The sequence below is a fragment of the Rhinoderma darwinii genome, chromosome 4 (assembly GCF_050947455.1).
Source record: "Rhinoderma darwinii isolate aRhiDar2 chromosome 4, aRhiDar2.hap1, whole genome shotgun sequence".
NCBI classification, from domain to species: Eukaryota; Metazoa; Chordata; class Amphibia; order Anura; family Rhinodermatidae; genus Rhinoderma; species Rhinoderma darwinii.
The window spans coordinates 298,789,926-298,816,842 of NC_134690.1; the positions used below are offsets into that span (position 1 = coordinate 298,789,926).

Below are 26,917 nucleotides of genomic sequence, written 5' to 3' on the forward strand. Positions count from 1 at the left end.
ACTAAAGACCGTTTAAATTTGTCATTAAGTCCCCGCACATTCCAGGAGATAATTTTAAGATAGTATAATATCTCCATGAATGAAATTTAGGTCAGAACAGACCCAGATAGTAACAATACACAGGGGTGGAACATAGAGGCTATGTCTCCCTTTGGAATTTCCAACTCCATCAGTTCAACAATGTATATATACATATATATATATAGAAGATAAGTATGCAAGGCAGAAACCCAAACCCACCCTACCCATCCCCCCAAACTTCGGACAGGTTTTCTACCCAAATGCAGCATGTAGCAAAAGACACAAACAATACTACAAGGTATGCGTAAATAGTTAGCAAAAGGGGGCAGCCTCCTTCACTTAGAGTACAGCAAATATTCTCAAACAAAGCCAATAGGCTCAATGGAGCTGCGACATAGAAGACAGGAGTATGTCAATAAAATATCCAAAGCCTGGTATATCTCCCAACACTCATTACGACTGGAGACATCAGCGAGGAAAATCAAAATCTTCATAGAAGCGCAAAGTTAGTTCCACAGTGCAGAGCAATTTTCCACTGTTGTAGTCCCCCACAGCATAAGAAGATATGATCGCACAGGAGCAAATAAATCATGAGTCCATGACATTCCAACCAAGCAAAGACTTCTTCCAGATTGTCGATGAATACTGCAGATCCATTGTGCACCAATCTGAGTTTTGCAGGGTATACCATAGAATAGACATGTTTTTCCCCCTCAAATACTTTTCGGCCTCCGTAAATCGCTACCTCTGTTTTTGTACCTCCAACGAATAATCAGGAAAGACTCTCACATCCTGGCTGGTGTTTTTCAGAGGCCCCTGTTTCCTCGCAAGTTCCAGTAATTTGTCTCGGTCTTTAAAATTCAAAAACTTGGCGATGAAGGTGAATGGCAGTGCTCCAGTGGGGGAGCTCTAGTCGGGATCCGATGTGCACTTTCCACACAGAACATAGGTGAAAAGGCAGTGTCCCCAAATATTGACTTGAGCCAATTCTCCAGGAATGCAGAAGGGTCCAGCTTTTTCCACACCCTCAGGCAGACCATTGAAGCGGATATTACAAGCAGTTCTCCATGTCATCAACCTTAGCTTGCCAAAAGTGTCAACTCTTGACATCAGGGGAGTCACCACATGTTCCAAGTTAAAATGCGCCACTCAGAATCAGTAGCTCTTTCGCGTAGCATGTGTACATCAGCTCTGAGGAGAGCAAAGTCTGTCTGTAGGGCATAGATTTCCTCAGTTAGTACTGTACGAGATTCCGTAATGGCCTTCAGCACGTCCAGCAAGGATGGTTCAAGAGGGGAGTCAAGCAAAGTGGAAGGAGAGGCGGAGGCCTCAGAAGGCCACGAAGCACGTGGCCCAGATGTAGAATCGGTGGAATTATATATCTTGTCCGTGATTTTAGAGGGGGCCATCATGAGGGTACCCCGAACAGCAACATGGTGTAAGAACAGAGAATCACCTCATATCAGTGCACAGCCATATGAAGATTAAATAATTAAAGACATAGGTAAGGGGGCATCCTCCATGAGTCTGAATATGTCCAGATTACATCTGTGCAGTGGATAAAAGGACAACAGGGAGGTCACAGCGTACCCACGATGTCAGCAGCAGCAGGCTGCTAAAGTCACTCACCACTCCCATGCACCAAACGGCATCTGCGGCCGCACGAGCTGCTCTCCAGCAAGGTGTCTTCTCTTTCCTTTTCCCCCAGGAGAGTAGATGTAGCACCACAGAGATCCTGAAGCAGGGATCCGAGATGACGGCCGTACCTGTCAGCTCCTGCAGGAGAGTGTCTATGGCCGGTCAGAGGGAGCCCAGGATCAGGATGGCAACAGGGATAGTATCCCCAAGTGGACCGCACTCCAGGGAGCTCTATTAGGCCTCACTGGGCCTCCGTGCTTCCGACCGGAAGTTCAGTCCGCGCACTTCCAGTTCAAATATAAGCGGGGCACTGGCTCGGACAGTAGGCCCCGTCCGATATCGCCACCAAATGACATAATAGACCCCTCAGAGGATAGCAAGACACCCTGGGAACACCCCTGTGAGTGTCCTCAGGCGGGAATCAATGGTGCCGGGGAGGATGAAGACAGATGAGATCGGGCGCTGGCAAAGCTCTCCTACTTCAAGTTTGCGCTCACCAGCGTCCAGGCCATGCCCCAGACAGAAATATTATTTGTTGCGATTCCGGACGAATATTGCTTTCCATGACATTTTGCATCTCTTCAAAATCTCTATTTTTTAAGGTGGGGTTTGCAATAAAGGCATTTTCACACACAAACTTTATTCTTTTTTTTTTTAATCAGTTCAAGTTTATTAAACAAATAACCACAGCATTACAGGTTATCATACAATCTGACATGTTATTACATCAGTGCTTCAAAAACCCAAGAATGCATTACCGACATAATACCCCCTACCCCCAACTCCCCCCTCCTCCCCGCAACCCCTAGCCGGCCTTCTCGCTACAGGCTTCCATACCCTATCTCCTTCTCCTCCATATTTCCACTCCCCTCCTTCCTCCAACTCCCCATATGCTCCGCTCCGTCAGTACAACAAAACCCTAAGGTGGAGCCCCTCCACCCCTGCTGGAGCTCTACAGTGCCTCATATGTCAGTGTTATCCCCTTGAGCCTCATAACAGTTTAAACTGGAACAACCAAGCGGAGTGCCAGGAGTTCCGAGGAAGCACACCCAGAGTGATCGATCCACCTAGCCCATTGTTTTTCAAATTTGTTCCTGGACCCCCTCTTGGAATATATCCTGTATTCCATCAGAACCTGAAAGTTAATTGCACCTATAATTTCTTGCTTCGAGGGTGGTTCCGCATCAGGCCAGTGTTTTGCTATACCCTTCCTAACTTGGTACAATATTTTCGCAATTGCCAAACAGGACAACCGATCCCCCTCAATATCACCAACATATCCTAGCAACATTACCATGGGATCCAACGGAAGCTGTACCTCAAACACTCGTCCCAGTAACTCGGACATTCCTTTCCATAAAGTCCCCAGAAACCCGGAGGACCAAAACATGTGAAAAATATCTGCCTTTTCTTCCGGACACTGAGGACACCTGGCATCCGTCCGCAATCCCATATTTTTCAGAATCCCAGGGGGTCCTATATACCCTATGTATTAAAAATAATTGGGACCTCCTTTGCGTTACATTAAGAGACAGAGTACATGATGACACCAAGACAGCCTCCCAGTGGTCCTCGGGAATAAGACCTACATCTCTTTCCCACTTAGCTTTGACTGGTGCCATAAGGTCGCCCAGATGTTCCGACAGTAACCTGCGATAGACCAACGAGATCAACCCTCTTGATGTAACTGCTTTCGCAATATGTTCCAATACTCCCGTTGCATGAATCGTCAAGTCCACCCTAGCAGCTTGTGTCTGCAGATACTGATAGAACATGTGGGAATCCAGCTGAAACTCATCCCTTAGTTGCTGAAAGGATTTGAGCGTTTCCCCCTCGTACAACTGACTCAGTCTTATAATGCCTCGCTGCTCCCACCCCTGCATCCCTTCCAATTTGTACAATTCCCACTGATATGGATTCCGCCAAAGCGGAGTATATTTATTGCATTCCCCTATTTCCAACAATTGCTTGCATTGCCACCACACCTTATGTATGAGAAGCAGGGTGGGTTGATTACTCGCTAGCCTCTTAGAACTGTGTGCTTCCAGTCCTGCCAGCGGATTTTCCCCACCCCCCAGATATGATAGAATACGTGCACAGGACCCCCAGGTTTCCTCCCGCTCCCACCCCCAAAAGTGCTGTCACTGAGCAGCCAAGTAATACACCCATGCATTGGGCAGAGCAAAGCCCCCCTCCTCCTTAGGCAATTGCAGTGTTTCCAGTTTAATCCTGGGCACGCCCCTCTTCCACGCTAGGTCTCTAAAAAGGTTATGCAGCCTCCTAAACCAATATTTGGGGATCCACACCGGGGAATTATGGATGACTTACAACACTTGAGGCATAAGGATCATTTTGACCTACCCAGAGCAGATAGCGGGAGCTTGTTCCAAGCCTCCACTTTGGCCTTTAGCTGTGTTAACATTGGCACCACATTCAGGGACATATAATCCTGCACTTTCGCCGTCACCTGAACCCCCAAATATTTAAACTCTACGACCACCGGTATCACAACTTCCCCCTCCCCAGGCTGGAGGGCCCCCGGATCCAGAAACATAAAAGCAGATTTCGACCAATTAATGAATAATCCAGAATATTTCCCAAAGCGTTTAATCAGGGCCATGACTAACGGCAGGGTATGCTCGGTATCCGCCATGAACAACAGCATATCGTCCGCATATAGTGCAATTCGCTCCTCCACTCCCCCATATTTCAACCCCAGTATGTCTGCATGTTGGCGGACCGCACATGCCAATGGTTCCACCGCCAGCGCAAATAACAATGGGAACAAGGGACAACCCTGGCGAGTTCCCCGTGCCAGCTCAAACCGATCAGAGAAAGCCCCATTCAACCTTATTCTCGCAGTTGGGGCTACATAGAACAGCCTCACCCATTTTATAAAATTAGGACCGAATCCCATTTTATCCAAGACTGACCACAACTAACCCCACTCCACGCAATCGAACGCTTTAGCAGCATCTAATGAAAGAATGGCTCTCCCCCTAGGATTATCCGGAAGCACCTGCAAATTCAAGAACAGCCGTCTCAGATTCACAGCCGTCGACTTGGAGGGCATAAAGCCGGCCTGGTCTCCATGTAACACCCCAGTCACTACTCTAGAAAGTCTAAGCGTCAAAACCTTCGCTATGATTTTAATATTCGCCGTCAATAGGGACACTGGTCTATATGATTCCGGCAGCTGAATATCCTTACCCTCCTTAGGCAGAACCACTATAGTAGCCTCATACATTGAGTCCGGGAGCCGCCCTCTATCAAAACTTTACAGCAGAGTACCTAGTAACTGAGGTGTTAGCTCCTCCCTATATTCCTTAAAAACCTCTACCGGAAGACCATCCGGCCCCAGAGCCTTTTCGTTTGCTAGTACCCCTATGGCTGCCTGGAGCTCCTCCAGAGAAATCGGCTCCTCCAGTGTCGTTCTCTCCTCCCCTCCCAATCTGGGAAGACAAACCTCCCCTAAATACTCCTCCAACTGTTGAGTCGTCTGCTCTGCTCTTGAGGCATATAAATCTGAGTAAAAACCCTGAAAGACTTTCCGTATCCTTCCTGTATCAGTCTCTGACCTTCCCCCCTCCTCCCTTATGGTATGTATATAATTGTTCTCCCTCTGGGCCTGTGCCATTCTGGCTAACAACCTTCCTGTTGTTACCCCTTCCTCATAATATTGGCAACTCAGAAACATCCTTTTGTTGTCCGCCCTCTCCAACTGGTGCTGTTTTAACAACCTCTGCACCTCCACCCAATGCCTTAAAGTATCCGGTGTATTATCCGCAATATGCAACCGCTCTGTCTCCGCCACCCTTTCCACCAATGTGTACCCAACTGTCTAGACCTGGTTTTTACTGCCGTAATGTGCTGGATGAACACCCCTCTCAACCATGCCTTCATTGCATCCCATAGAATCTCCTGTGGCACTGTACCAGAATTGAACTGAAAATATTCCGTATTAGACCTAGAATCTTTTTATTATCTATCAACTTCAGCCAAAATGCATTGAGCTTCCAGCACCCCTGACCCCGCCCTGTCCTCCCCTCCGTCACTACCTTCATTAACAAAGGAGAATGGTCCGATATAGCTCTCTGTAGGTACTCTATCTGGGCAACAAATGGCACCGCTGTAGGCGAGCACAAAACTAAGTCGATCCTGGAGAGTGACTGATACGTTGAGGAAGCACATGAGTAATGATACCGACTTGAATGCTTATCCCTCCATATATCCCGCCAACCCATCTCAGCAATAAGACGACCAAACGCTGTTATCCCTCCCCCCACCGTACCAAATGTATCCATACCAGTATTCATTACAGCATTAAAATCCCCCATCAAAAGTTAAGGCACTTCCGGGAATCTAGACATTTCTTCCACTACTTTCCGAATACACCCACTTGAAAAGGGAGGAGGAACATACAGCACCACCAACACACATTTCCAATGATAGAGAGAACAGTGTACCCCAACATACCGCCCTTCCCCATCCTGGAAGGAAGAATGACAAATAAATGGTACTGCTCTATGTATGAGAAGACTCACCCCCCTGGAATAAGTAGTGTGATAAGAATGAAAGCTATGGCGTATCCAGGCCCTATGCATCATGGAAGCCGAGGCCCTAGTCATATGTGTCTCCTGTAATCCAATCACCCGTGCCTCCTGTTGCTTGAGAAGTTCAAACACCGCCTGCCTTTTCCTGGAGTCGCGCAAGCCCCGAACATTCCAGGACAGACAATTAAGTGATCCCATCAGCCCTCAACATAACCCAATACTTCGTACCCTGTAGCTGTAATTGTGCATATCTGATCGGCTGGGTCAAACTCCCCCCATCCCGTCCCTACCCCCCCCCTGTAACCACTCCAATAAACCACCCCAATAAGCCTATTATATAGGTTTATATAGATAGGATCTGTCATAGCCCATAACGGCAAACAACGGCTGGCCAGCACCGCCCACCGCACAATCTGTGATACCATATCTTGCATTCCACTCACCATGCTCAACTGACCATTACTCCCACTGCCCTTTGCAAATAATCAGCCATCCCTGCAACATAAGATTTCCCCTCAATGTCCATAGACAATCCCCCCTCCCCCAGTCCTCAGTAGTTACTGCAGAAAGGCCTGCAGAGGCAACCACTAAACCAAACACAGCCATGGGCCGTCAGTGCCAGTTCTTGCAGTAGTCTACAGCACCTGCCATATTCCCGTATCACCGGCCTCGTCGTCCCAGCCGGTCCACTCCTGATCAGCGCCGTCCCACCGCATCCTCCGGTCTCAATTGACTTTCATGGCTGTCCAACCATCTAACCGCTTCTCTCGGTGTCTCAAAAAATGAAGTCGTTCCCAGGACCACCACCCTAAGCCGAACAGGATACATCATGGAGTATTGCACTTGCAACGCCCTGAGGCGTCTCTTTATATCCAGAAATTGCAATCTTTTCCGTTGCACTTCCATAGAGAAATCAAGGAAGAAGGATACTCTCACCCCATTGAAGGAGATATCTTGTCGTTCTCTCGCTTTCCTCAGGATCTTATCTCTATCCTTGTAGTGGAGAATCTTTATGAGAACGGGTCTCGGCAGTCCCCCCGGAGGACCGGGTCTGGTCGGCACCCTGTGCGCTCTCTCCACTGCAAACAGGGGTGTCAATTCCTCTCCGCCAAATGTGTTGATCAGCCATTTTTCAAAGAAATCATCCGGATTCGTACCCACTCGTTCCGGAACCTCCACTAGGCGAACATTGTTCCGCCTCAGCCAGTTCTCCATATCATCTGTCTTTGCTAGTAAGGCAGCCACAGCCTGAGAATGTGCTTGTACATCCAGCCGTATGTTAGGTATAGCATCCTCCATGTCGGAGACTCTTCCCTCCACAGCAGTGGTGCTTTCCGCTACTTTTTGCAGATCGTTTCTAAGCAGCAAAATGTCCTCTTTCAATCTACCCATCTGGCATGATAAGGCAGTGAGGACCATGGAATTCTGTTTTACTGCAGCAAATATGTCCTTCAATGAGGGTTCCCCCTCCTTGCTCCGTCCTGCCCTCCAGCACCTGGCTGACTCCGCATGGCACCGCACACCACCTCCTCCTCATCCTCACTCCTCGTGTCCCCTGCCAAAGGGGAATACCTTGACCCATATGAGGAGCCTCCTGCAGCCTGATCACCTGCTGATGTTCCCTGTAGTGCAGCCGCACCCCCTGCTCTCGGCGTGCGGGCGAAGCGCTCCAGCTTCTCTGCTGCTTCCTGCCTGAGGCCTCTAGTCCATCCGTCCTTCTCGCCGGCGCCATCTTGGGAGCGGGAGCCGGGACTCGCCGGCGGAGATTTCTGCTTCTTAGAACGAGTTATCACGGCCGGGCACAAACTTTATTCTTAAGCTCTCCCTTTCTTTTCCTACTATTGTTATTGTGCAATTTAACCTATTTCTGAAGAATACCTCTAAGGAATGCTTTAAAGGCATCCCACCATATATAGGATGGAGCGGAGTGAATATTGAAATCAAAGTATTCTTGAATTTGAATTTTCATATCTTCACATTCCTCAAATAAAATTAACCAAAAAGCTTTAAATTTATAATATTAAGGAATACCAGAATTTTCATATCTTCAAACAAAATCTAAGCGAATTATGGTCCGAAAGTCCCCGAGTAGCATAATCTATTCTAGATATATATTGCTACGTAGAGCCAAATTGTTACGTAATAACAAGTCTATACGGGATAAAGTCCCATGGGACTTTATGTAACATGAATATTGTATTTTGTCTGGATATCGCCGCCTCCATATATCTATCCAACCTAGTGTATCCATGAAAATAGCCAACATGAACACACTAATTATTGATACTTCTGCTCTCTGATCTATCTAGATCCGTTCTTAATACACAATTAAAATCTTCAAATATCACCACGGGACATACTTGACAATCTAATATAAATGAATTCAAAACAACTAGAACATCAAGTAAAAAAGGAGGTGGAATATATATTCCAGCCAAAATACAGATAAAGCCATTAAATTGGCAGCGCAATAATACCGTATTTTTCGGACTATAAGACGCCGTTTTTAGCAAGAATAAATCTTGCTAAAATGTCCCTGTGCCTAATAGTCGGCAGTCAAGGGACCCGGCTGCGCCCAGCCCCCTGACCGCTTCCTTACTTGACCCCTTCCCGACCCATGATGTGCCGGCACTATATGGAGCGGGGAGGGGATGATGTTTGGAGCGGAGCGAGCTCACGCGCTGTGCCCGCTCCTTACACTGCAGGTGTCAGCTGTGTTTTACTGAGGACACGCTGCTCTAACAGCCAGGAACAGCTATTGCACTGTTCCTAGCCATTTTACTAGTTAAATGCCTCGGTGAATAGCAACCGCGGCATTTATAAGGGTGTTCCAATGAAGGACATTTATGACATATCCACAGAATATCATAAATGTCAGATAGATGTGGGTCCCACCTCTCTCTAGAACGGGGCCCCCAAAACCCCTTTCAATCTTACTCAGCTCCACTGTCTCCCGGCCACTTCCTGGTTAGGTGGTCGGGAATTACAGAAACAGCCGAGCGATCGCTTAGCTACGCTATTTCCTTAACTCCCATAGAAGTTTCCGGAACTCGGTAGCTACAAAAACAGTGCACATGATCGAGTTACGGAAATAGTTTAACTCGCTGAGCTGCGCGGTTTCCGTAACTTCCATAGAACTGAATAGCAGTTACGGAAACAGCGTAGCTCGCATGCTACGCTGCTTCTGTAACTGCCAGTCACTACTATGGGAATTACGGAAACAGTGTAGCTCAGTGAGTTACGCAATTTACGTAACTCATCCATGTATTGCAGTGTATTGTACCAGTGATCTATCAATCGTTGGTTCAAGTCCCCTAGGGGAACTAATAAAATGTGTAAAAAAAAAAAATTCTATAAATTTTCAGGAGCGTAAAAAAATATTAAAAGTTAAAAAAAAAAACATTTTCCCATTTATCCCCAAGCACAATGTAAAAAAATATTGGTATCGCTGCGTCCGTAAAAGTCATAACTATTACAATATACCATTATTTGACTTGCACGGTGAACGGCATAAATAAAATACATTAAAACCCCAGAATCGTTGTTTTTTTGGTCACCTCAGTGCTAAAACAAGTAATAGAAAGTGATGAAAAAAATCATACGTACCAAATAATGGTGCGAATAAAAACTACAGCTCGTCCCACAAACAATAAGCCCTCACGCCACTCAATCGATGAAAAAAATATAAAAAAACGTTATGGCTCTCAGAATGTGGTGAAACAGAGCAATTTTCCTTTTCTTTTCTTAACAAATAGTTTTTTCTTTGTAAAAGAAATGAATATGAATTTTCCTATGTTCTGTTGTCTAAAACCTAGTCTGAAAAATACGGTATATATACACATTAATATCCTTTTATATATATATATATATATATATATATATATATATACATATACATATACAAATACGGATATTGATTCCGTCGGAAAACCGGAAACCTGCCGGAATGGTGACGAACGGAAAGCATTAGCGATGATTCCGTCACCATTGAGATCAATGGTGACTGAAACGGAAGCTGTGCTTTCACTTTCACTTTCCGTTTCGGGGTTCACCCGACGGAACCCCGGATCGGAAAGCGAACGGTGATATGAACAGGCCCTTAAACTGTTGTGCAGAAACATCTGAAAAAGGTGTCTCTTGTAAACAAATAATTTTTTGTACTAGTTGTTTCACTAAGTTAAGAGCCGCTACACTTTTTATTTTTCTCCCTAACCCCCTAAAGTTCCATGATAATATTTGGAGATCTGACATATATATTCAGGTAAAAAATACATTGTAAAGAAAAAAAAACAAAGCACAAGCCAAAAAAAAAAAAAATGTTTACTATGGTACCCTTCCAATCCCCTTATGACCAGGGGACAAAGTAAACTTCATCTCTGGTCCCTAACTTAGCATAGGATGGGAGCCATACTCCGCTCAACAACAGGATCCTGATATCAATCAAGCCACATAGAGGCCTCACCAGAAGCATTGAAAAACGTATATTTGTCCTGATGGAGTACACGTACTTTAGCCTGGAACAGTATTGCATACTAAAGACCAGCCTCCCTCAATCTTTTTTTAATATCAATAAAGCTTGAACGCTTCATATGTGTTTCAACCGAGTAATCTCCAAAGACCATTATTTTAAGTCCATTGTAAGATACATCATCGAGGTCTCTCATTCTTCTCAAAATTAAATCTTGGTCACAAGAGACCAATACTTTCGCAAGAATTGGTCTCGGCCTATTGCCTGGAATACTGTTCCTTATTGGAATTCTGTGGGCACGCTCAAATAGGAAAAACGACGACACAATACTTTAATCAATATACTTCAATATCCACGTGTGGACAAAGTCCGCACAGTTTTCACCTTCGCTTTCCTCAGGAAGACCTTCGTTTATTACTACGACAGATCTCTATGCGCCTAGGCCGAGATGTCAGCACTGTTCAACATTGCGTGTCCCGGAGGTTGGGAGAACAACAACAAACGGGAATGATAGCAAGAGGTGCGCAGAGGCGAAGTTCTGCACGGACGGATTGGAAGAATGGCGCATAGTGATCCATTCTGTACTGTAGCTTTTTTTTTCCGGACGATTTCTAGCTTTTCACTGGCACCATTTTTCGTACCATACAGGAACCATAATGCACTACGATACTTAATAATTTTTTTTCGGGGTGGAATAAAAAAAAAAAAAAACAGCGATCCCACCATTATTATTTTTTTTTTACGGTGTTCACCGTGCGGTAAAAAACTACATGTTAACTCTATGCTGCGAGTCATTGTGATTACAGCGATACCAAATTCATAGTTTTTTGTAAAATGTTTTACTGCTTTTACAAAGAAAAAACAATGTGAAAAAAAAATAGTTTTGTGTGGCCATAGTCTGAGAGCTATTAGTTTTTAATTTTTTTGTCAATAAAGCGGTATGAGGGCTTGCTTTTTGTGGCGCGAGCTGTAGTTTTTATTTGTACCATTTTGGATTACATAAGACTTTTTGTTCACTTGTTATCCAATTATTTGTGGGAGACGAGGTGACCAAAAAAACAGTAGTTCTTGCATTTTCTTTTTTTTTTTTACAGTATTCACTGTGTGGTTTAAATAATGTTATATCGTAATTGTTAGGGCTTTTACATTCTCGGCGATACCAATTATGTTTATCTATTTATTTTTACATTACTTTTGGTGACAAATGGTTAAAGGTTTTTTTTTGTTTTTTTACTTTTTGCTTGCACAATATATTGCAATTCTTCTGCAATCAGTATCGCTTATGTATTGCAGTATTACTCATGTATTGCAGTATACTATGGTTTTTACCGGTTTCTATTAGGCGCTGCCACTGGCTTAATAAAAGGATGGCGGACCAGGGGTCCTTTATTAGACTCCCATGCAGCCATGACAACAATTGGCACCTCGCGATCACAGGAGGGTGGACTGTCGGAGAGGATCAGACCCCTCTTTCTAACAGCTTAGATGCCGCAGTTGCTATTGACCACGGTATCGAAGTGGTTAGACAGGTGGGTGCAGAGTTATCTCCGATCCTGCCTGTTGCAGTGAAGTGTAATGAAGTAATATACAGCCGACACGCGTTGAGTGAGCGGAGGGTCAATCCAATCCATACTTCCCACTTGCCGGCTATGACGTAACCCTACGTCAAATTTCGGCAAGGGGTTCATAGGTCGGATATTGACCGACAGGGTAGCTATCTATGGGTGGCACTAGAGAGAATGTTTTCTTCCATCAGGAGGAGAGCTACAGATGTAGAAATCTTTAATATGCCTCTTAAAAGGTTAAATACACTGTGGCAAGAAACTTTAAACTAAACTTTTTCAAGTTATGAGAGTGAAGTTAAACTTTGCTACACCTGTAATTTGCACACTTTTTCACAAGGAGTATGGCCTGTAAGACTCCCTATACCAATTGGATCTCTGCAAGGAGAAACAGTGCCTTCCTAGAGCTATTTATTATACCAATCCAAGATCTTATGAAACAGTTCTCCTGTCAAGCATATTTAGGTTTAACTTTTTGAAATACCATCCATATAGTATTAAGTAAAGAGCTTACCTGGACAAAGTGGCTGGGCATTTCGCTACATATCGAGTGGATCTGTCCATTAACTATAGGGATAATTTTGGCCAGTGGAAAACTTATGCTGGAAAGGCTGTTTAAAAAAATAAAAAGGAACATTTGTGGAGTATTTATTCAAATATTATTCAGTGGAAATATTAGATGCCTTAAAGTGGCTCTGTCACCAGATTCTCAAATCCCTATCTCCTATTGCATGTGATCGGCGCTGCAATGTAGATAACAGTAACGTTTTTTTTTTTTTTAAAAACGTTCATTTTTGGCCAAATTATGAGCTATTTTATATATATATATATATGCAAATGAGCTTTGAAATGGACAATTGGGCGTTTTTTTTTCGTTATGTCCAACTGGGCGTGTATTGCGTTTTTAACTGCGCGTGTTTACGTGTATGACGCTGACCAATCAATTTACACATCGCAGCCGCATACACAGAGATTAACGTTAATCGAGTGTCCTGATAATGAATACACATGAAATCCAGCCTGGACGTCATGTGTATTCAGAATCCTGACACTTCTGAATCTTTTCTGTGAGATTCCCGCAAGCCACGCGTAATCTCGCGAGATTACGGAGGTAAACGAGATTTTGTTTCCCTTGCTGGAAATCTCAAAGAAAAGAGTCAGAAGTGTCAGGATTCTGAATACACATGACGTCCAGGCTGGATTTCATGTGTATTCATTATCAGGACACTTGATTAACGTTAATCTCTCTGTATGTGGCTGCACATCACTGCTGTGTAAATCAATGGAGATGAGTGTAAGACGCTGACTGGTCATTGATTGGTCAGCGTCATACACGTAATCACGCCCAGTTAAAAACACAATACACGCCCAGTTGGACAGAACGAAAAAAAAAAAGCCCAATTGTCCATTTCAAAGCTCATTTGCATATATATATAAAATAGCTCATAACTTGGCCAAAAACACGTTACTGTTATCTACATTGCAGCGCCGATCACATGCAATAGGAGATAGGGATTTGAGAATCTGGTGACAGAGCCTCTTTAACAAGATTCAGGCTAATTTTTATGCAAAAAATTCTAATACTCAATAGTATGGAACTCGATTTGGGTGAAGGACAATTTGAATCCTGAACGATCCTTAATTTTGAGGCTCAATAGTCCTTCTCATTTGGTTCCACAGATACCAACAAACTTAGTGTTTTACTTCTGACCATATTCCTGTTTATTTCCATCAATCATTGTAGTTTGTGAACTACTATACCATATATGTGCTAGCTACAACATACCATAAAGACAATATGTATCTTCTTTATAAGTTGTCCTGTATAAAGGTATTACAATCTAGTGCCTTACTGTATATCCTTACCATGCATTTTTGCAGTGATACAACGGAGGAAATGTTTGAAGGACAGCATAAAACAGTACCTGTTCAATAAGCTGTTTTGATTAAATTTTTGAGCACTTGGTCGAAAGAACTCTGCAATGCTGTCAAGAAGTCTTCCGAAACCTCGATTCAGACATGAATTCAACACTGTGCTGGTGTCTTGACTGAAAACACAGATCATATAAAATATACTAAATATTACAACGTCAGGTTACATTTACACTCTATGATAATTTGTGCAATCCTAGTAATTTTGACCATTTCTGGCGATAATTGCGGTGAGCAAATGATCCAGAAATAACATTGTCAGTTAACAGTACATATATAACATATAGAATTAACCTACACAAAAACTTGAGTAACTTAACAAATACTTTGCATCCTCTTGCCAAAGTGGAAAGAAGGACCTCAAAATGTTAAACTCAGATTAATGTTAGAACGGAATCATAGGCATCTTATTACAAAAAACAAACAATCCCTTCACGACATTTTTTGTAAACTGGGAAACACAGCATATTAATAAAAGAGCTCTCCTTTCATGGTGGCACAACATATATTTGACACTGAAATGGCATATCTATGGAAAAATTGCCCTTTTCATTGCACACTAATTTCTAGAAAACACCTGTGGGGTTAACATGCTCCCCCTTAGGTGAATGACTTGAGGGGTTTAAGTTGCAAAATGAGGTCACTTCTTGGTGGGTTTCCACTGTTTTGATCCCATAGGGGCTTTGCAATTGCGACATGGCGCCCAGAAACCAATCCAGCAAAATCTACACTCCAAAAGCTAAATGGCGCTCCTTCCCTTCTGTGCCCTACCGTGTGCCCAAACAGCCGTTTATGAACAAATATGGGGTATTGTCATACTCGGAAGAAATTGTTTTACAAATTTCGGGGTGCTTTTTCTCCTTTATTCCTTGTGAAAATTAAAAATTGTTAGCCTAATCTGCATCTTATTAGAAAAAAAAACATAATTTCCAATTTTCATGGCCCCATTCTAATAAATTCTCTTTTTTATGTACATTGATTATGATCTATTGTTTTGGACAATAAATGATATATTTTTTCCAAAAACGTGTTAAACGCGTGGAAGTATTGCGTCTGGATAGTGTCGTTTTTTCACAGTGGATCTTACCTGGTTCCCATTGTTTTTATAAAGTACAAAGTGTCACAAGAAAATAATCTCAGAAACGGTTGGATAGGTAAAAGCATTCCAAAGTAATAACTTTAAAGGGACACGTCAGATTTGAAAAATGAGGCAATGTCAGGAAGGTCAAAAGTGGCTGCAGCGGGAAGGGGTTAAATGTCAAAACACTATGAATTGTCCACAATCTCCACATAATCTGGACCACAACTCAAGTGTTTGCAAAATCAAATCCCGTAAAGCCCACCTTAGAATGCTACAAAAGTGTATTACATAATATTTGCCTTAGGCCTCTCACACACGAGCGTTTGGTCAGTGATATACGGTCCGTACATCGGCCGCATTTCCAGGACCGAACACATTGCAGGGAGCCGGGCTCATAGTATCATAGTTATCTATGACGCTAGGTGTCACTGCCTCGCTGCGGGACTACTGTCCCATACTGAAAACATGATTACAGTACGGGACAGTTGTCCCGCAGCGAGGCAGTGACACCTAGCGTCATAGATAACTATGATGCTAGAAGCCCGGCTCCCTGCAGTGTGTTCAGTCCGGGAAATGCGGCCGACGTATGGACCGTATAACACGGACCAAAAACGCTCGTGTGTGGGAGGCCTTACTGTAATGAGACTAATAAAGATCTCAATAATTTTTTTTACGTGTACAAATAAAATCTGCCTCTTATGGCAAAAATATACAAGCTGTGCTCACTGAAATGTTTATTTTTACAAGTAAAAAAAAAATGGAAATATTCAGACAAATATGTCAAAAGCAAAAACAGTTGGAGTCATTTAATTAACAGGGAGCCACATTTTTCTTTTACCTCTCCAACAGGTCTCTGGTTTCATTCAGGAGACTGATAGTGGTGACGTCCTTCTCGGTCAGTCCATATGCCTAGTAAAAGTAAATATTTATTATTTCTTAGTCAATTATCAGAACAAAACAATTTATTATGTAAAATTACCTGTAGAAAATTACAATAATTTGAACAACAAAATATTTGGGGAGTCCTCCAACAATATATAAGTAACGACAAATAACTGTACACAACACATGTTTTGAACCAAAACAGGGCCGAGCTCCATCCCTCAATGGGTCCAATAACAGCCGAAGAGGCTGTCCCTATGGAACATATATCCTAGAGCTTTGGTATGTATAATTCTGTAATGTGCAACGTGTAGAGAAAGAAAATGGTTGACACAACCTTTAGCTTGCGGCGTCACAGGTTCATATGCTTGCTGGGACTTGTGGTTCGATAGATTTATATAGCGGTGCTCAGTGCGTACGAAAGAAAGGTATAGGCAAATGTTCAATATGTAGAAGAATAGACTGCACGGCATTCACCATTTGCAAAAAAAATGGATTTTTATTATCCACTTGGCTTCGTAATAATTTAACATGTCGATCACCACCATCCAATGGGGTGAACACACGCTGTATACCCGCAAAAGACATACACTTTGGATCACCCTCATGTACTTCACGTACTGTAAATGGTTTATCAGTTTTGGAGATCCCTTTCCTGTGCCGATGGAATAAATATGTTCTCGAAACACGTTTGAATAGTGGTCGTATTGTTTTGCTTATGTAAAAGAATTGACAGGTAAAAAATAACATAAACCAGAAAATTGGATGTGCACGTAATAAGATTACGGACAGTACTTTATTGCACCCATTCGGACTATTTTACCTGTGCTCATCTGTCCGCAAAATAAACAATTGCCACATTTATGGTTAACTACAGGGGCTATATCTTTTAGCCAGTTACTTCTTTTATTTTGAGTTGCCGAAAAACGCCCTTTGACTAATTCGTCCCTCAGATTTTTACATTGTCTGAACGAGACCACAGGGGAATAACATGGTTTATCCGCTGGATCCACATCTGTCTCTATAATGTGCCAATGTTTCCTGATGGCACTATTAATACGATCTGCTACTGGACTATATTGGAAAGAAAACACAAATCCTATGCGTCTATCCTTTTGTCTCTTTTTTAAAGAGCAGTGTATTACGATCACATTGAAGTGCTCTAGAGAAGGATTCTGACAGTATTCCGTCATTGTACCCTCTGGCTCTTAATCTCTCCATTAGTTCCATAGATTGTTCTAAAAAAACATTATGATCACTATTTATTTGTTTTAACCTAAGAAATAGGGTAATGATCTTTTTATATGTGGTGGATGGAAGCTCTTATGGTGTAAGAGTGCATTAGTGGCTGTGGGTTTGCGGAATCCACTTGTGTGCAAACCTTTCTCATCTACTGTGATTTTAACATCAAGGAACTCTATAGTAGCACCACCAAAATTGGCTGTAAATTCCATATTAAGATCATTGGTATTGATATAATTGACAACATTTTCAAACTGTGTTTGGGTACCTGACCACACTATTATAACGTCATCAATAAATCTAGACCAGTGTCTTATATACTGAATATAAGGATTCTTAACAATGTATATGTATTTTTCTTCCCATATGGCCAAAAACAGATTTGCATATGTTGGAGCAACGGGGTTCCCATTGCTGTACCGGTTCGCTGTGCAAACCACTGATTCCCAAAACAAAAGGCATTGTGGGTCAGCTCAAAATCAAGTGCCTCACAAATAAAATTTATATTGTCCTCACTTTTCCCTGTTCTCTCCAAGAAAGATCAGGTGGCACCTAGGCCATCAGTGTGGCGGATTCTGGTGTATAGGCTTGTCACATCAATGGTGGCAAGACTGTCACCTTTATCCCACTGGAAATCAATAATATTTTGCAATAGAGATTTTGTATCCAACAGGTATAATGGAACACTTTGCAATAGGGAGCGCAAATACCAGTCTAAATAGCTCGATAGTGGCTCAGTTACCGAACCTCTACCCGCCACAATGGGCCTACTTGGGGGGTTGACATAGGTCTTGTGAATTTTGGGCAGAAAGTACCAGTATGGCATAGCTGGTTTATCTGGTAATAATCTTTTTGCTTGGCGTTTAGAAAAAATCTTAAGTGTCATACCTTGTCTTAAACGGGAACAAAGTTTTTGAATATATCCATTGGTGGGATCCCTCCCCAATTTCATATATGTGTCAGAGTTGTACAACTATCGCATTGATTCCGCTACGTAATATTCCCGATCCATAATCACTATGTTCCCTCCCTTGTCAGCAGGTTTTCTGATCAATTGATCATTTTGTTTCAACCATCTCAATGCTTTTACCTTTTGTGTAGTGAGGTTTTTCTGAGCTGATGGATGTCTTGATGATCTTGTGTCACGGCTCGCGTGAAATTGTAGATGGAGCTACCTGGTGACAAGGGGTCAAATAATGAATCCTAACAATTAGGGTTTATAGGGCCCTCATTGACAAGCTCATAGAGATCTATCAGAGCCAGTCTACTCATTGCCTCTATATAAATAGGCAAAACAATACGACCACTATTCAAACGTATTCGAGAACATATTTATTCCATTGGCACAGGAAAGGGATCTCCAAAACTGATAAACCATGTACGTGAAGTACATGGCGGTGATCTCAAGTGTATGTCTTTTGCGGGTATACAGCGCGTGTTCGCCCATTGGATGGTGGTGATCGACATATTAAATTATTACGTTGCAAAGTAAATTGGTTAATAAAAACGGAAGCTCTAGGACCCCTGGGTTTGAATGATAGGAATGATCTATCTGCTTTTTTAAAATAAAACCTCTAATAATATATGTTTTCAATCTGATACATAGTATATAGATCTGCTGTTATCAATATGCATGATTTATTGTTTATACTTGTACCCCGATACATTGTTGTGAGAAGCGGAAGTAGCTGATGAGGCAAGGTGAGGGTATTTAAGTGCGTGCACACTGAAGCCCAGTATGCCTTGATAAAGCGCCTGGAGGACATGAAACGGTCGTAGGCCAAACGGTCTTAAACTCACGTGTTATGCCTGCCTCTGCATAGAATAAAATAATCCTTTTTTTGCACAAATGGTGAGTGCCGTGCAGTATATTCTTCTACATGTTGAACATAATTCTGCAATGGTTCACTGCCTGTAATGACGGGGGTGGGGAGACAGACAAGTGAGCCCTAATCTACCCACCACTCGCCCTAGGCGACGGGGTACAACTGGGCGACGGTCCCTACGCTCAATAAGTGCACGACAGACAAACAGACAAGGGTACACAGAGCTAGGGGGAGAAAGGGGCAGTTGCCCACGGAAAAACCGTGAGCAACAAGAGAAGTGAACAAGCCGAGTCAAACCAGGAGAGTACGAGGTACCAAACGCAGAGCAGGAGAGTAGTCAGCAAACCGGGGTCAATATGAAGCAAGGACAATGGTACAAGAAGCTGCAGCAGGGCCAGGAAACCAAACGAGAAGAATCACAAGCAAAGGAGGAACAGGAAGGGCAGGTATAAATAGACAGATGGCGGGAGCTAGCTCCGTCTGGCCAGGCTGTGATAGGTTCTCCCACTCCTAAGCCTGCCACCCTGAGTGGTGGAAGATGGAGTCAGTCTCACAGACATAGAAGCAGGTGCAGACTGATTATCTATGGGCGTTAACCCCGAAGCTGTGCCTGGCAGATCCTTTACACTGCCTTTTGGGGCATTACATTGTTGTTAATCTGTCATCACTATTCGGAAAGATTGCTGGACGTTGTTTTTAAATGGTTTTGTATTTCAATGGTATTATTTTCCGCTAATTGGTACGCTAGTCTAATATGGGGCATCTGAACCACTTCCCAGGAAGAGCATTTACTTGTCTGTTGTGAATAAACTCTGTGATATCCCAACTAAGTCACTAAGGAAAAAACAAAAAAAATCATCTTTGTTCTTGAGTCAAAATAGCCCACAGCTGAAATGTTTGCTGTTTTTTGTTGCTCTTATGTGACTGTAGAATTTATTTGTATGCAATGGGGGAGCCAGTGGGAGGAGATTGCGCAAGCTGCTGCGGAGATTAGTTATAAGACTTGCCACAGCGTGGCAGTTACTTAGCGATAGTTCCTTAGGTAGCCGTGCACTGAGCTGAAGTGCCACTGATCACTTCTGAGTGGCTGATATGGCCGCTATTACAAAAAGGATAGGACGATCAGATAATTGTCTGCATCTGTGTGATACAGCCCCTAACTGATATGCCTCACATAGGAGGAGATAAAACGAAGTAATGAGGCCGGAAAAATGCAGAGAATTTCTTGAAGTATAAGGAGAGTCGTGTGTCTGATGAAGTCGGAGTGTAGCGCTGGCGGCCACTATTCGCCACTATCCGGCTTCTCCTAGTGGCCGCTAGGATCTGTTACCTGTGTGTCAGCGTCCTCCTCCTCGAGGACAACGGTATGTTCTGCACCTGTCTACTACTCGCTCCCGTAGGTTGCGTGCCCCGATGTCCTCTTAAAGGGCCAGTGCGCGCACCATTAAAATCTTCCCCAGCCTATCGCTGTGCACCCTGTCCTATAGAAGTCTGTCTTGCCCTCTTTCTTGTGCCTTAGCATGGTTATTATCTTCGGGGGGTTAATTTAAGCAAATGGTCCTTTAGTTGTATTCTGTTCCCAGTGTTCCTGTATCCTGCTTCCCGTATCCTGTAACTGTGTATGTTCTTGAGATAAGGTCTAGTGTTGGAGTCGTGTTTGTGTCATCTGCCACGCCCAGCGCCGTATACATATATGCACATCAATGGAATAAGCAGCACTCCAAAAATATTTAAAGTGAAAAAATTTGCTTTTTTTTATTCACTCATCAATATGCGATGTTTTAGCCCCTCATGGGCCTCTCCCTATTAAACGCTGGGTAAAAGTACTCAGAATAATACACCACTGTTTCATGGAAGCTGTGCACTATGTGGAAATTACAGAGTTAAAAAATGCACAGCTTGTTGACCTATTTTAAATGTTGTTTTATCTCTTGCCTTTCCAGAGCGCAAAGCTTAGAGGAAACAATGTAGTACACCCTAGTTTTCTTCTCCCCTATCAGTTATAAGGAGGAATAGTTGTGAGAAATCTATCCTGTGACCAGTATTTAACCCCTTCATGCACCATGACGTAACTGTAAGTCATGACGTGGGGGGATAAGTATGGAGCGGGCTTGTAGGGTGTGTTCTGAACCCACTTATGTATATATGTTAAGCACCTGATGCTATATAATGCAACTGTCTTTGTATTAGGAGAAAAGGTTATTTTTCTATAGAGCACTATATATTTTGTACAGATGGGACTCTGGTCAGAGGTCAGTTGTGGTGTGCGGCCCCTTTAAAAAGAAATGGGAGGAGCCCAGTCTTTCGAAAAAATAAATAAAAATAATAACGATTTTGAGATCATGACAGTTGGTGAGTGATGGAGGAGAGAGACAGAAATAGTGATGCGTGTGGGATAACCAGGGGAGGGAGAAAGAAGTCAGAACAAAGTGGGTGAATTTGTCAAGTGGGGCATGAGCTGCTGTTGGATAGCCGGGCAGGGCAAGAGCTGCCAGTCGAGATTGTCAGGTCTGGTGCAAACTACCAAGTGACTGATCCACCAAAAAGACTTTGTTCTCATATGAAGTGCTGAGCTAGCGATACGCCATTCAGCCTAGAAATACAAAGATACCCTACACCACAAGTTTAACTTGAGACTGAACCATTAATCAACACGATGTCCCGTTCTCACCAGTTAAATCAGTAACTGCCAAGTATTGTGCCTATTTATTAGTAAAACGGTCAAGCTTATGTACCAAATATTGTAACCGCGAAGATTCGGCCTCTGTTGGAGTAAAGTTTTGTTCAGCATCTTGTACCTGTGTCGTCTGAAGTTCTTGCCGTGCAGTAACCATCCTAAACCCCTCTCACAGGTTGAGCCTGCTACATACACTATGGGTATTAGCGGTGTATTACAATTGACACCTCGCACTAACAGTCGGGATCGGAGAATAAAATGGATTTTAAATTTGGCAAGATAGTCCAAATTATTACAGTAGATTGAAAAAAAAATACCTTGGTTAATAAAAAAAATAATAGAGACTGAAAACTTGTGACTGCATATGTATTTACCCCCTTTGATACAGTATGAAACCCCTAAATAAGGTATGGCCAAACCAATTAACATCAGAAGTAACATATTTAGTTCAATAAGGACCCTCTAACTGCAATCAAAGTTTCAGATGATAGGTCACATAACGTTTGTATAAATACACCTGTTCTGAAAGGTCCCTGAGTCTGTTACACCATTAACCCCTTTATGACCAGGCAATTTTGCGCGTTAATGACCAAGGATTATTTTTGGTTTTTTCACGGTCGCATTCCAAGAGTCGTAACTTTTTTTATTCCGTCGACATAGCCGTATAAGGGCTTGTTTTTTGCGGGACGAGTTGTATTTTGTAATTGTACCATTTTTAGATGCTTATAATATATCGATTAACTTTTATTAACCCCTTCCCCCTGCTGGCATTCTGGGCCCTAATGTCCAAGCCATTTTTTAGATTTTTCCATTGTCACATTCGAAGAGCTGTAACTTTTTTATTTTTGCGTCGGCATAGCTGTATAAGGTCTTGTTTTTTGCGGGACGACTTGCAGTTTTTATTGGTACCATTTGAGAGTAGATGCGACTTTTTGATCACTTTCTATCACATTTTTTTTAAGTCAGGATTAACAGAAAACAGCAATTTTTCCATTGTTTTTTATTTTATTTTTTACGGCGTTCACAGTGCGGGTTAAATAATGTAACAGCTTTATAGTCGGGGTCGTTACGGACGCGGCGATACCAAATATGTGTAACTTTTTTGCTTTATTGTAGTTTTTTTTAATAGTAAAGCAGTTTGTAACTGGAAAAGCTGGGTTTTTCATTTTTTTTTTTTCACTTTTTTTTTTTATTAACTTTATTAAACTTTTTTTACTTTTTTACTAGTCCCACTAGGGGACTTCCCTATCCTCCGATCGCTATTATAATACACTGCAATACTTTTGTATTGCAGTGTATTACTGCCTGTCCGTTTAAAACGGACAGGCATCTGCTAGGTCATGCCTGCGGCATGATCTAGCAGGCATTCGCTGCAGGCAGACCTGGGGGTCTTTATTAGACCCCCGGCTGCCATAGAAGACACAGACACTCGGCGATTTTATCGCCGGGTGTCAGTGAGATGAGAGGGAGCTCCCTCCCTCTCTCCAAAACCATTCAGATGCGGTGCACGCTATTGTGCACCGCATCTGAAGGGTTAAACAGGTGAGATCGATACTAATATCGATCTCACCCGGCAGAGCAGGGACGCCCCCAGCCCTCAGCTGCTTCTGGCAGCTGAGAGCAGGGAGATTTCACGGCTCCCTGCTCTGTTTACTTTATTCTACAGCAGCGACGTAGTTTGTCGGCGCTCTAGAATAAAGCCCACTAATGACCGCCGTAAAAAGACGTATCGGCGGTCATTAAGGGGTTAACTTTATTTTAGGAGAGAATTGAAAATAAGCAGCTATTCCAGCATTGATTGTCATGTTATAAATTTACGCCGTTTACTATGCAGCGTAAATAACACGTTAACTTTATTCTATGGGTTGGCACGATTACGGGGATACCAAATATGTAAATGTTTTATATGTTTTCCTACGTTTGCACAATAAAAACTCTTTTAGAAAAAAATTACTTGTTTTTGCATCGCCGCATTCCAAGAGACGTAATTTTTTTATTTTTCCATCAATGTGGCCATATGTGGGCTTGATTTTTGCGGGCCAATGTGTAGTTTTCATTAGTACTATTTTGGGGTACATAGGACTTATAGATTAACTTTTATTTAATTTTTTATGGGGGGGAAATGGGAGAAACGAGAGAATTTTGCCGTGTTTTTTGCGTTTTTTTGGACGCCGTTCATCCGGCGTTTTCATTGTGTTCATTTTATTGTTCAAGTTGTTACGATCGCGGGGATACCATATATGTGTATGTGTTATTTGTTTTGGCACTTTTACTAAATAAAACCACTTTTTGGGCAAAAAAAGTTTTATGTGATTTTGACTGTAAATTATTGTTTTTTTTTCACAAACTTTATTTAACTGCTTTACATTTTTTTTTAGACCCACAAGGGGACTTCACTATGCGATCTGCTGATCGCATATATAATGCTTTGGTATACTTAGTATAACAAAGCATTATTGCCTGTCAGTGTAAGGCCTCATTTACACGAACGTAATATACGCGCGTGCGACGCGCGTGCTTTGCACGCATGTCGTACGCACCTATATTAGTCAATGGGGCAGTTTAGACGATGCGTGAATTGCGCTCAGCGCGTGTGCGCAGAAAAAAACTCACGACATGTTCTATAATCGTGCGTTTTTCGCGCACTCACGCACCCATTGAAGTCAATGGGTGCGTGAAAACCACGCATGCCGCACGGAAGCACTTCCGTGCGAACTGCGTGATTCGCGCAAGAGCTGTCAAACTCCTGAATGTAAACAGAAAAGCACCACGTGCTTTTCTGTTTACAAACATCCAAACGGAGTGTCAAATTCGAGATGAGCGCACCGAACTTTACCGGGTTCGGCCAAACTCGTTTTGACCGAAACCGGGAAAAAATGTTCGGGTACGCGACGTCAGGAGACAGTCACTGTCCACGGTGCTGAAAGCGTTAAACTGGTTCAGCACCATGGACAGTGACTTCCGCTCCGAAAATCCATGAACCTGTAAAAAAAAAAAGACGTTCTGACTTACCGATAACTCCGGTCCGACCTCCCGGGATGACAGTAAAGTCCAAGTGACAGCTGCAGCCAATCACAGGCCAAGCACAGGCTGCAGCCAATCACAGGCTGCAGCGGTCTCATGGACTGCGGCGTCATCCTGGGAGGTGGGGCCGGATGACAAAAGAGGGACGCGTCACCAAGGCAACGGCCGGGAGCCCGGACTGGGGGAAGCAGGAAGTTCTTGGTAAGTATGAAAGTCTTTTTTTATTCACAGGTTGGTGTATATTGTGTTCGGCATTCACTGTCGAGGGTGCTGAAAGAGTTACTGCCGATCAGTTAGCTCTTTCAGCACCTTGGACAGTGACGGGCGTCGACTAGCCTCATCTCTATGATGGCGGCTGCGCGAAAATCACGCAGCCGCGCATCATACACGGATGACACACGGACCTGCCAAGTGCCTTTTGCGCGCGCAAAACGCAGCGTTTTTTGCGCGCGCAAAACGCACACGCTCGTGTAAATGAGGCCTAAAACTGACAGGCAATCTATTAGGCCATGCCTCCGGGGTCTTTGTTAGGCCCCCGGCTGCCATGGAAACCCGACGGCGACCCGTGATTTCTTTGCGGGGGCGCCGATGGGGTGACAAGAGGGAGCTCCCTCCCTCTGTCAAACACATTAGATGTCGCTGTCGCTATTGACAGCGGCATTTAATGGGTTAAACTGCCGGAATTGGAGTGCGCTTCGATTCCAGCAGTTGCAGCAGGAGCCAGGCTGTGTATAACAGCCGTGCTCCTTCCGCTGATCGCGTGTGTACACTGGCAGTACCCGCGTGATCACAGGACGGATATATCCGTCCTCCTGCGCGAACTAGCAGCTGCAGAGGACGGATATATCCATCCTTCGGCGTTAACAGGTTAATGCCTTCCCGTCGTAAACAACTTTCAGATTTCAATTTTAGTTTTTTCCTCCCCACTTTCCAAAAGCCATAACTTTTTTATTTTTTTTCCGTCGATATAGTCCTATGAGGGCTTGATTTTTGCTGGACGAGTTGTAGTTTTTCGTAGCACCATTTATTGTGCCATATAATGTACTAGCAAACAGGTAACATTTTTTGGGGTAGAAAATGAAAAAAAATAGTGATTCCTCCATTGTTTTTTGCGCTTCGTTTTTACGGAATTCACTGTGCAATTAAAACAACATGTTAACTTCATTCTGCGGGTCAATACGATTACGGTGATACCAAATATAGGGTATATTTACACTCAAATTAAAGCACTCTGAAACTTCCGTAGCTGATTGGACAGTGTCAGAGCGAAGACATCACGCCCCCTTGCATTTTCTAACCGCTCGTTCAGTGTGTCATTTGCTGGTTCTACTTCTTCTCCTCTTCCACTTTCTATCTGGGTTCCTCAGGGATCAGTCCTAGGACCGCTCCTCTTTTCTCTCAACACAGCCCCTATTGGACAAACAATCAACAGATTTGGCATCCAGTACCATCCCTATGCTGATGGTACACAATTAAAATGCCTCTTCCCATGACATCACCACTGCTCTAATACAAAACACCAGTGATTGTCTGTCCGCTGTCTCGAGCATCATGTCCCCTCTCTATCTGAAACTCAATCTTTCTAAAATGTAGCTCCTTATTTTCCCTCCATCTACTCTCCATCTAATTGTGTAGCACTACCATAACTCCTAGGGAGAACGCACGCTGTCTCTGGGTTATTTTTGACTCTGATCTTAGGCCCAATGTACACGACCATATTTTTTTCCCTACCGTAAATACTGGCCGTAAATACGGGTCCTTTGTCACACGTTTTTAACCCGTATTTACGGGCCCGGTCCGTTGTCATCCGTATTCCACCAATATTTACTGACCTGTAAGAAAAGGAGGGCTGGAAATGATGTCACAATGATGTCCAAACCCCTTAAAAGGGTCATATGATCGCTCAGACGCCATTTTATCTGCTTCTCTTTATTCAAAAAATAAAATCCCCTGACGTTGTCTAGCAACGCTCCCGTAATTACATGTGCCCGCACATAGCCACCCGTAATTA

The 26,917-nt window shown here is 43.2% G+C and overlaps 1 protein-coding gene across 11 annotated transcripts in view; it reads right to left on the minus strand.

Moving 5' to 3' along the window:
• Positions 1-26,917, minus strand: part of PEX3 (peroxisomal biogenesis factor 3) — a 219,380-nt gene that overhangs the window by 10,795 nt on the left and 181,668 nt on the right. For all 11 annotated transcript variants that reach the window (XM_075862647.1, XM_075862645.1, XM_075862648.1 and 8 more), the window contains 3 exons: positions 16,094-16,164; positions 14,168-14,290; positions 12,757-12,853 (listed from right to left, as the gene is read on the minus strand). In XM_075862647.1, coding sequence (XP_075718762.1) covers positions 12,757-12,853; positions 14,168-14,290; positions 16,094-16,164 — 291 coding nt within the window. The remainder of the gene's footprint in view (positions 1-12,756; positions 12,854-14,167; positions 14,291-16,093; positions 16,165-26,917) is intronic.